At 39.5% G+C, this 12,303-nt stretch overlaps 1 protein-coding gene across 1 annotated transcript in view; it reads left to right on the top strand.

Moving 5' to 3' along the window:
- Window positions 1-12,303, top strand: part of LOC121439034 (pyruvate dehydrogenase (acetyl-transferring) kinase isozyme 3, mitochondrial-like) — a 67,716-nt gene that overhangs the window by 26,985 nt on the left and 28,428 nt on the right. Inside the window, exons 2-3 of the mRNA XM_041639526.1 lie at window positions 5,493-5,634; window positions 11,064-11,135. Of these exons, the coding sequence (XP_041495460.1) occupies window positions 5,493-5,634; window positions 11,064-11,135 (214 nt within the window). The remainder of the gene's footprint in view (window positions 1-5,492; window positions 5,635-11,063; window positions 11,136-12,303) is intronic.

The raw sequence follows: 12,303 nt of genomic DNA, 5'->3' as shown, positions 1-12,303 counted from the left end.
TTTCTCCACGAGGAGGAATCCCCAAATTAAATTGAAAGTCATTGTAATTTCTCTGCCTAGTCTTCACATGTCTTGGTAAATATAAAGCTGTGTAGAACCAGGCAAACTGTAGGGCTCTGGACATGAATAGTTATCTCCAACTTTCAGTGAAAGAACAGAGTATAAAAAGCAAAGGGACAGGGAAAAACTGAGCGGGAGAGTGCATGCGGAAGCCTAGATTTAAATCCCCAGCACTGAAAGCAGACAGAAACAAGAGAGTCAGGATCCTGAAGCCAGGGAGGAAAACAAGCCCTGTGAATGTGAGCTAGTGCCTCACGTGTATTTGAGGAGTCAGAATTTTCCTCCTCACTGTTTCCTCTTTGTTGTCTTCTAAATAGATGTTAGGAAAAAGTTTAACTGGTAATATCAAACAAGAGGAAGCATATAGATAAAAGTAGAATAAAGTAGAAAATAAGAATTAAGGAATGTAGAGAAGTCAAGTAAGTGGGAGAGGGAGGGATGAGTCAAATAATTGGAAAGAATAGCTGGAAAAGATATGTAAAAACAACACTTTTGAGAAGACTTATTGAAAACTAAGGGTTGGGGGCTGGAGAGATGGCTCAGTGGTTAAGAGCATCGCCTGCTCTTCCAAAGGTCCTGAGTTCAATTCCCAGCTACCACATGGTGGCTCACAATCATCTGTAAAGAGGTCTGGTGCCCTCTTCTGGCCTTCAGGCATACAGACAGAATATTGTATACATAATAAATAAATAAATAAATAGATATTTAAAAAACAATTTAAAAACTAAGGGTTTTGATACATTCATTATAAAAATGGTTGCTAGAACCCTTGATTTAAGCTAAGTATTCAACATCTAGGATAAGATACCTTTAACGTATATGAGGAAAGCCACAGAAAAGTTGTAAAAATCAGACATTTATTTTTAGGTTCACTAATTAGTGAACTAATGAAAAAGACTTATGCTCCTATTTAAGCTGATGTATAATTAAGGTAGCTAAGTACAAAGAATTTGTTCTTGAAGCTAAATTAGAATGTAGGAGGGAAAACTTAGAATTTTTAAGCTATTCTGCATTAAAAATATAAACCTCTCAGAGCATGATTACATCTTCCAAAGCGTCATTGAGAAGCTATAATGGGCAAGGTGCTGTGCTAAGTGCTATGGGGGATGTCAAGACAAGTCTCTCTACGGGTTTGTAACAGTCTGATAGCCCAGTTCCACCAGAGTCAAACACTTGCTGAAACTGATTCTCTTAGATCGTGCCTAAAGGCTAAGTCTTCTAGATAGTACAGATTTGACAGGTAAACCATTTAGGACTTTTAATTTAAACTCGTAAATGGTAGGAATACTGAGCACATCCTTATGATTTTGAATGTGATGTGGAGTCGTCTGATGGCCTGAGGCTCACAGAAGCCTAGAATACAGTCATGCTCTGAGAACTGATAGTACAAATAACAGACAATTTAACCTTGCTGGCCATGGCTTTAAAATGTTCTGCTTGATCATCACCAGGTATTACTGTTTGCTATTTAATGAAGCCTACTTCTAAGATTAAGAGTATATCTATGCTCAGTGTTGAACACTAGTCTCCACTAAACCTCTGCGAAGGAGGTGCCATGATTTTATGGATGGTTAAAATGAGATATAGAAGGGTGAAAAAGTCTGTGAGTGCTTAAAGATTCAGACCGAAATCTGGCTGCAGCACCAGATCTTACTGCTGTCCTGTCGAGTCATATACTTTTATCTGAATCATGAGGTTCAAAACTTCTGAAAGTAGATTTAAGTTTTGGCACCCAGCTTATTTGACAGAATATGGTTTGGGCTGACTTGAAACAATAGACTTTATTTTACTTAATGTAAATGTTCATGTATTTCACTGTAGCTGTATTGTATCTGTATAGTATTTGATGTCTATTGCTTAAGTATAGCATATGCTCTTTTGAAAAATGGGGAGAACTTTTGATTCTGGAACCATCTAGTCCCATGGGTTTCAGAGGAGAGGCATGGACCTATTGGTTAGCTCTTGATTATTATAGCCATTTCTTCATCCTAACCCCGTACTTCTGATCTCTTGCTTCTAACCAGCTATAGACTGGGAAGTTTATGCTTGTAAACTTTTATTAGCTACCCCTGCCCAAACCCTTAGGTTTTTGAAGTTTTTAGTTCATACTCATAATCCCAGTTCCAGTTTATCGGGGGTCTTTTGCTTCTTCTCCATTCCAGAACTTTTTTTTCCCTGCTAAGAAATTCTTAGTAATCTTCGCTAAAGATGGTGTGGTGGTTTGAATAAGAAGGGCTCTTGTTGGAGGTGGTGTGTCACTGGGGGCAGGCTTTGAAGTTTGAAAAGCCCATGCTATTCCAGTGGCTCTCTCATTCTGCTGTGGGTTTATGGATCAAGATGTGAGCTCTCAGCTATTGCCCCAGAGCACATCTGCCTGCCCGCCTGCTGCCATACTCACTGCCCTGATGTTATTCAAGAGTCTTCTTTGTAGTGGTTTTATAGTAGAGGGGGAAGATTGGGCTCAGCTCTCGGCACCATGGACAAGTGGAGAGTTCTAGCTCAGGAACAATGTATGGAAGTATGTGTGGGCAAAGGGTCAGTGGGCAGAAAATCACTAAGAGTGATCTGTAGCACAATTAATAAAAACCCAGAGACAGAAATTGGGGTTCAACCTGAAAGTGAGAAAAGCAAAACAGCCAGCCAACACTCTACCTCGCTCAGAAATGGCGATCTTGCCCCCAGGAATGAGACTGTGTGAGACCTGCCTCCTCCTGTTTTATATTCTCTAGTGCTGGGATTAAAGGCATGCACCACTACCGTCCGGTTTCTTTGGCAAACTAACATGGCTACTGGGATTAAAGGTGTGTGTCCCTACTGACTGCCTGGTCTGTAAGGCTGATCAGAACAGCTGTTTTATTCTCTGAGCTTCAGGCAAGCTTTATTTGTTAAAATCCAAATGAAATTTCACTACAGGGATCAGTGTTTGGGGAGATTCTTACTAGGTCAACTAGACTCATGTTTAGAACTGTCTGGAATATTTAGATACCTAAAATGGGGGTAAGGAATCTAGTCATTACCAAGGAAGGCCAGATATCAAGGTCAGAGGATTTTTGCTAAAATGGCATAGCAAGGTTCTTACTTCAACTGTTCTAAGCAGGTCAGCATAAAGTGTAGAGTCTGGGCTGTTGAGAGATAGGTTTCAGAAGAAGCTTGATTGAAAGCTGGTCTTTGTCAGCCCACAGTGACATTTTCTGTATACTTTAACAAGTGCTTTTCTCAATGTATTTTTCACCAGAATCTAGAGTTAATTTCTTTTGGGCTGTAAAGATCCAGATTTATATTTTAACTTAGATAATAGCTCCAATGAGATTAACTATGGCAATATCAGCATTTTAGTGCATTTAAAATTAAAATTATATGGATCAATAGGAATAATATATATTTGAAGCAAAACTACCAGATTCACCTCTAGAAAATAGTTGTTTGGATGCTCATTTCTGGAGTATTTTACCCCTTCCCCTCTTATTTGGGGGTGGTATTTAGGACTAACATATGCATCAGAGTGCTAAGGGGAAAGTGAAAGAATTGCCCATTAAAGATTTACCTACCAAGGACCTTCAATATTGGCACTTTAGAAGGAAGGAAATAATGATTTAAGACCAATCTTCATTCTAACCTGTTTAAATATGGAAATGGGATTCAGATTGGTGAGGAAGGAAAGATCCACAGATGACTCTCAAGAGTTGGGTACGTTTGTTTCCAGCTTTATTTTGTAGAAAGAAAAGGGAGAAACTAGAAAGTGAGGGAAAGGATTAGAGAATACTGTGTGGCCGGGCAGTGGTGATTCACACCTTTAATTTCAGCACTTGGGAGGCAGAGGCAGATGGGCCTCTTAGTTCGAGGCCAGTGTGGTCTACAGAGCATATTCCACGACAGCCAGCACTGTTACACAGAGAAGCCCTGTTTCAAAAAACCACAAAAAAAGAAAATATTGTGTGTGGAGCCCCTCGGGTGCTGCCTTTTTATATAGGGGATTAGCCTGGTTCATTCCAAAACAGCTTCCACAGAGTGCGGAGCATCGAGGAGGCCCAGCAGTGCCAGGGAGATGGGATAGACTCGTAAGTATACAGAGCGGAGGACCAGGGTTATGTGTTATTATATGTTGCCTTTACAAAGTCTGAGCCCTGCTTTACAGATTCGGACAGCTGAAGTTCAGCAGCATGGTAAAGCTTAGCAAATGTTTCACAACCACAAGATGGCTGACTTGGGGCCAGAGGGTATTTGTGTTCCCCCAAACTCATATCCTTTATTTCACACCTATCCCCCAGCCAGAAGTTTGTAACAGCTTTAGGGGACTTCTCTGGCCACAAGCAGTAGGGAAAAGACAGGTTTCCTCTTTTAGGTGGCCAGACGCCTTTTCTTTCACCCTACCCTGTTTATGTGAATGCACAACCAGCTTCTGAAGATTCCCTGACCATGTCTTTCCTGTTATTTTTTAATTTTTATCTGATATATAATAATCTGTGCATATTGATCATATTAATGGAATAGCATATAATGTTCAGTGTGCATATTGTTAACATCAGCTTAGACGTATTTGTCTCCTTAAACATCTGGTCTTTTCTCCTGACCAGCTTTCAAAATCCTTCTAGTTTTTTTAAATATGTGGTGCATAATTGTTAGCCATATTGTGCGGCATTAAACCAGAACTTATTTCTTCTAACTTGAGCTTAGTAGCTATTGATGGAATCCCACTCCATCCCTACTATCTCCAACCTCTAGGAGCCCTCGTTCTACTCTCAATTTCTGCTATTCTACATGGGAGGAGTCACATGTTACTCAACTGCCATGCCTGCCTTGGCTCACTGACCTTCCGTATGATGTGTTTTGCCTTCTTGAACTTGTCATAGTGGATCATTACCCTGGGAGTACATTGTAAACTATTTCTTTGGGACATAATAGTCCTGTGGCTTAGAGCCCTTTACTTGGAATCACAGAGTGTCTGCTTCCAGGGTGGCAGAGGAGTGTTTCCTAAAGAAACATTGGAAGAAAAATTTTCCCAAACGGTTGGCACACATTAGGAACCTTTACAGAATGAATGGAGCGGAGCATGTTGCCGCCCAGCAAACCACTATGAGCAGGAGTGGATTTACATGTTGTACTATTTCTATACTTGGCAATTGCCCCACAGTGTTTATTTGAAAACAAACTCAAATTATATCCCAGGTCACTTTTATATTATGACTGGTAACACTAGGTACATATTTGTGTTAAGAAAAGATCGCTTTCCAAGTTGCCTCTTGGAATAAATGTTCTTTTTCTCTTCTAATTAAGTGGTTTCCTTAAACTTGCTATTTCAGAGAAGAAAATTTTAGCCTGACATTGTTATGTTACTTAATTTTCTTTTCCTGACCAGTAATAATTCTGCTAACATGAGAACATCTTATGTCTCTGGATGTTAATTTTATGGAATTGTTTTCATCTCTTAATAGGTAGAGATAATGCATGTGAAAAAACTTCATATATGTTTCTGCGTAAGGAGCTTCCTGTTCGACTGGCTAACACAATGAGAGAGGTTAACCTTTTGCCGGATAACTTGTTGAACCGCCCTTCAGTGGGATTAGTTCAGAGTTGGTAAGTAAATGTTCTGATCACGCTACAATGCTTGGAACAGTTTGGCATTGGCACCATTTTCCACAGAAAATGTCTTTCTGGGACTGAGTCATTCAGGATAGCTGGGCTTTCCTTGCATTTAAATGCTTTTCTTCTAACTATTCATTTAAAAACTGTCTGAGCTGTGGTGGCACACACCTACAATCTCATACTTGGGAGGCAGAGGCCAGCCTGGTCTACAAAACAAATTCCAGGAAAGCCAGAGCTGTTACACAGAGAAGCTCTGTTTAAAAAAAAAAACATAAAAATGTTTCATCTTAAAACTGTATAATGGAAGTATCTTTGAAAAAAAAGATAATTTCTTAACTTCATTTTTTTCTCTTGTTATACACATGGTTGCTTCATTGAAAAAAAATAAAGAATAGCCAGGTGGTGGTGACGCACACCTTTAATCCCAGCACTCGGGAGGCAGGGGCAGGTGGATCTCTGTGAGTTCGAGACCAGCCTGCTCTACAAAGCGAGTTCCAGGACAGTCAGTGTGGTTACATAGAGAAATCCTGTTTTAAAAACCAAAAAAATAATTAGAGAATAATATAAAGGAATGCAGTGCAGTGGCCAGGCATCAGTGGACCTATTTTCATTTTAAAAAGTGAGGCAGTGTCTCAGGTATCCCTGACTGGCCTTGAATTCAGTTTGTTGCTTAGGTGACCTTGCATTTTTGATCCTCTTCCCTCCCGAGTATTGGGATTCCACACGTGAAGGAAGTGATTGAACAGTCAAATCATTGCAGTAGCAGTTCCATGCCTTGCTGCATCTGCACATACAAAAACTTTTAAAACCAAGTTAAGTCAGTTGTACCGCTGATTGTAAAGCATGCATTCCCTCACAGAGGGAATGGAGTTTGTGATGACTTTCCTCCCTAGGTGAGATCACTGAGTGGGAGGCTGTAAGAAAAGGTGGTGTGTTTTTAGACAGGTTTGCATGTTTGCTCTACTCTGCTAGAAGCATTATGGGAGTGTCTGGAGAAAGGAGGAGGACAGTAGGGACTAGGTGGCATACACGTTGCTAATCAGGAACAGTGTTGTAAGAACAAAAGGGGCAGAAAATGCTGGCTTTGGTCTTGTACTGTTCCTTGATGGGTGGGTGGAACTGAGTGGTACAGAGGAGCAGGAGAACATCATGGAAAAGTAGCTTGAATTCAGAGAGTTTGTGGTCTGGCTTCTGATAGAGAATGTACATTCAACAACATTCCCAAGAATGTGAAGTTCTTCTGAGAAGCACTATTTTATGCTCTGACCATGCATGGCCTAGGGATCGACCTAACTCAGGTGATGAGGAATGAAGAAAATGATAGATACATACAGAAAAGCCAGAGTCGAGTCACACATTCTCATGGAGTTGCATCAACATCATCCCTGAATTGATGAGGTGGATTTCTTGTATAGAGCCAAATAGGAGTTTAGCTCAAGTTTAGCTGTTCTAGGTAGGGGATCTCTGTAGGGGAGCAGTCTTGAGGTGTAAATATCTGGGAGGAAGAAATTTCAGTGGACAATTTCTGTACACACTGTCAACATCCATACATGGACCAGGGGATGGCTCTGCCATTCCCATGGGTCCGAGGCATTGGTGTCCTCGACATGGCCGTGCTCATGTCAACACCATGCATTCACTCAGGACTTCATCTGATACTTACATGTTCACTAGGAACTTCCTCCACTACCCACAATTTTAGATGATCTTACAGGTTCACTGTCTAGCCTCCTTTCCAGAAAAGCAGAAACTCCTATGAGGTGCATAGTCCTTAGGTTGTGGGAAAGATCACAGAAATGATGAATATGCATTTGATACCATAGTTACATTGTGCTTTGGACTCATGGCTTGTTTTAGAAGGAAGAAGCAACAAATAGTTATTTGTGTGAGAGTTCTTTATTGCTTCAAGACCATCATTGGAAATATTGCTGTAGAAAGTATAAGTCATTGTCAGGGACAATGTTGAGGATTCTAGGTAGGCAAGGTTAAGTCCTTTGATCCAGTAAATCCAGTAAGTGATAGCAATTAGATTATTTCCATTGCTTATGTAGCAGTTACTTCAGGAACTTCCAAGTGAATTACTGTCTCTGAGTTGTTTTCCAACATTAACCAATTTCCCAAACAGCAGCAACTCTGTTCAATCCCAATACTAGGTAAGTGAAGTCAGCACAGAGCCCATACTTTAAGGGCTATGTTCCCCGAGACTGATACTATACCTCAGATGCCCTAACTATGCGTTAGACTAATTGGCTGGACATTGAGTTTCCATGCCCCTTTTCTGAAGTTCATAATTTGCTCAAGTGGATTACAGAACTCAGGAAGTCACTATGTTTATATTTAAAGGTAGATTTTTAAAGATATAATTCAGAAATAGCAACAGTGGTAGAAATATATCAGACAAAATGTTGCTGTAGCTATATAGCATCCATGCCCTCTTTGAGTGTGCTCTGTTGGCGCCTCCAGGTGTTCAACACAAAGATCTCAGAATCTCCTAATTCAGGAGTTTATATATATATATAGAGTTTCATTTTCACACCTTGTACCTCCACAGAGTCTGGGGATTAGAACAAAAGTTACAGCTCCCCAGTCACTTGTAGCATTGTTCTGATTGTGTTGACACTGTCTAAAGTCCCCACCCTAAGCAAAATCGCTAGAATAACTCAAATGTGAGCAATAGATGCTTCTTATGAGTAACAAAAGATACACCTGTCATTCTGTAAATTTGAAGGTTTAGAAACTGTATCAGGAGCCAGGAGTAAATACCAAATTTCCTTTTGATATATATATATATATATATATATATATATATATATATATCAAATATGTATATATAAAATATATGTATATATATCAAATATATATGATATTGTATAATATATATCAAAAGGATACATACACATACATACATACATGCATACACACACATACTGGCAAAGTGAAATAGGACTTTCACTTTGTACTTGGTAAATGTTAAATCTTTGTACCCCATTGCCCATTTCTACTTAAAAGACTATCTGCATGTCATTTTTTTGTTCTTACATATTCTGTTTTGAAAAATAATTTCCTACTTAAGAATTGCAAGAATAGTAGAAAGAATTGCCATATACCTTTATCCAGCTTCACTGATAACATTTGGTTATATTTTCTCTTTCATAATTCATGTTTATGTTCTCTTTCCTACCTTGAATGGGAAGAGAGATATGATTACATTTGTGCATGTGTATGTGTATATGAGATACACATGCATAAAAGAAATGTGAAAGTTGTCAGGATGAAAATGGAGTTGCTAGAACTAGGGAGTTACTAAGGAAGATTTCTTTTGCATGGTTGCCTGTTAGTGACTAGCACAAGAGTCTGGGTCTACAATCTTGTACAGAGGCCCCTGCAGCCTTATAAAGATAGTCCTTCTGAAGGCCAACTGAGCAGCAACTGTTCAGCCTCCAGTACATTCCATCCTTCTTATTAATCGTTAGAACCAACAGTTACTGTTTCCAAATATCTGATGTGACCATTTTTTCTTTAAAAGTCCTCTTGTCTGGACAGTTTTTCTTTTTTCTATCATGTATTGCTGTGCCTTAGGTATTAAAGAGATGAATACAATAACATCCGTGTTTAACAGTGTGCCATTACAGAAGAAAGGGAAAGCTGGGAAAGAGAGTGGGAAAAGAAGCAGGTCAACATAGGAGGGATTTTAGAAGTGCAGTCAAGGAAGGAGTCTCCAAGGAGGTGCCATTTGAACATACCCATGACTCCTGTAGTGTGTGATTTCTCATTGGAATGCTCTTCCCAAATATCAGTGTTTTTGTGACATTCTTTCAGATTGTCCCTTTTTTAGATTAACATCACACAAACATTCATTACTGTTCCTGGAACATTGGATTGAAGTTGCCATTATGTTCCTTTGTCCCCAAATACTTTAACATGTATCTCTGGTCATAACTCGTAGAAAACCGTGATATAATTGTCACATCTAGAAGATTATCATCAATATAGCAATACTTCCTAATAGGTAACACTTGTAATTATTTTAGTAGTTATCTTAATAATGCTCCTGTTTTTTAAATGCTGTCTTGATGTAAGAATCCAGTTTAGGATCATGTATTTGTGTGTTTCTGGCATTGGCTTTATGTGGAGCAGCAACTCTGCCACTGTCCCCTCGGCTACCCTGTACACTTCCCACTTCCTTTCATGCTGTGACTCTTACTGGAATCTTGGCTCCTTTTGCATTTGTAACTTTCCTCTCTGAAGGATTGTTCCCTTTGGAAAGGGCTAGAGCTTGCCTAGCTTTGCTCATATGTGGCACATGTTATTAAGGCTCAAGAATTATAATGCTGTACACTTTTTTTGTATTGGCTTTTATTGAGAAATACCAAGATCAATCCAGAATTTTTTCCTGAGGGCCTAACATGCATTTCTCTAATACATATTGATGAAGTTAATTTTACTCAGAGAAGGAGCCTTCTTTATTCTGAGGCATTTACTAAAATTTCATGTTCTTTTTGCCAGGTGTGGTGGTGCAGGCCTTTAATTCCTGAATCCAGAAGGCAGTTAGCAGGTCTATTTCTATGAGGTCAAGGTCAATCTTGTCTAAATATCAAGTTCTAGGTCAGCCAAGGCTACGTAGTGAGACCCTGTCTTAAAAAAATTTTTTTGAGGGGCTAGAGAGATGGCTCAGCAGTTAAGAACACTGACTGCTCTTCCAAAGGACTGGATTCAATTCCCAGCACCCACATGGCAACTCATAACTGTCTGTAACTCCAAGATCTGACACCCTCACACAGAGATCCATGCAGGCAAAACACCAATTCTCATAAAATAAAAAATAAATAAATTTTAAAAACTATATGTACTTTTTGAGTAACCAAACTGTACACTGGAGTTAGGATGCATTTATAATAGCAGACAGTACTGCTGAACCTGGCTTGTACAGCTTCAAGGGCCAGTCAGAGGATGAGCTTTTCTTGTTAGTTGAATTAGAAACCATGAAGATATTAAATCTGTTTTTATAGTGTTGGCTTTGTTTTCAGATGAGCTTCCTTCTAGGTGGCATACTGCCTTCAACAGTTGCAGATTTCCTGTTCGTACAGCACATTGTACAGGAGCAGAGAAGCCAGTTTCTTCCTCAGAGACCTCCAGCAAGCCTTCTGTGTACTTCTTTCAGCCTGACTGGAAGCTTTAGGACCTATTCCTAACTCAGTCCATGTGTTCAGGGATGCACCCAATTCACAGGACCATGGGACTGATGAGTAATTCCTGACAAGAGAAAGATGGAGCTACCTGCGTGCTTTGGGGGACTCAAGTTAGCCTGAAGTACTTGAGCTGTGTATGGGAATGGGTAAAACCTGAATGAAAACTTGGGATTCTCTTATAAAAGGGAAAAGATGTTAGGCAGGCAGCTAATGGTGCTTTTCCTTTTTTAGGTACATGCAGAGCTTCCTTGAACTTTTAGAATATGAAAACAAGAGCCCAGAAGACCCACGGGTTTTAGATAAGTAAGTATGATACAATTTACGTGAAAGTAAAAATATCTAGGCAAAAGAATATTTTCATAAATGGAACCCATGCTATTGGGTCTCAAGAATTGTAACTCACGGCTGGGGAGATGGCTCATTTGTTAAACTGCTTAATATAATGTGCATAAGTGAGGACCTGAATTTGGATCTGCAGTAGTCAGATGGACATTGGGCAGGTATGGCAACCTGCCTGTAATCCTAGTACTCGGGAGTCCCCAGGGAAGCTGGGAGCCAAACTGCTACAAAATGTGAGCTCTTAAGTTTAGCTGCCTAGCTAAACTACCCAAATAAGCGAGTTCTAGGTTCAGAGAGACCCTGTTTTGACAAATAACGAAGAGAGCGAATAAGGAAGACAACCTGGCCTCCATATATATGTGCGTGAGAATTATGTACTCATGTAACATGCACACATACTACACACACATCTGAGAATGTTGTAGGAGGCCGTTCGTTCATTTCCCAACCGCCCTGACTAGAAATAATCACTCAGAAATCGTATTATTTAAATCACTCTTGGCCAATCACTTAACGGTGTTGCTAGCTAGCTCTTACATCTAGAATTAACCCATTTCCACTATTTTATCTTTTACCATGAGGCTTGTGGCCTACCAGCAAGGTTCCAACTGGCAGCTCGTGTCTTTCCCTTTGGTGGCTACAAGGCTTCTCTCTGACTCCACCTACTCTCTCTGTATATATATCTCTTCCAGCCTGGCTATGTTCTGTTAAGCCACTGGCCAAAAGCAGCGTCTTTATTCATTAACCAATAAAAGCAACAGATAGACAGAAGGACTTCCCATACCACGAGAACACAAAAAACTAGAATTCAGACCAAAGTTTTAATTTTTTTTGTGGACAGTGACATTATTGAATTTTTTAATTTAGGAATTTAGTACAGCACACAAATAATAATGAAACTTCATTTAGTACTGCATGATATAATTCTTAATATATTTAGTCAGGGTGAACTGGACATCAGCTTAATATAAGCATTGTAGTGAATGTTCCATCTAGTGGTAGTTTTAAGAATGCAGTAGCCTCCATATATACATGAAATAAATATACATGAATTATCTACCTAGTCCATCGACTTAAAACATATTTTCCAATGGAGTATTACAGTTGATCTTAGAAAACCATAGTGATTTTC

The sequence above is a fragment of the Microtus oregoni genome, unplaced genomic scaffold, assembly GCF_018167655.1.
Source record: "Microtus oregoni isolate MIOR12 unplaced genomic scaffold, Mior012 000059F_ref0000304, whole genome shotgun sequence".
Classification (NCBI taxonomy): Eukaryota; Metazoa; Chordata; class Mammalia; order Rodentia; family Cricetidae; genus Microtus; species Microtus oregoni.
The sequence above is the reverse complement of the archived record's forward strand: the minus strand, read 5'-3'. Positions and strand labels throughout refer to the sequence as shown.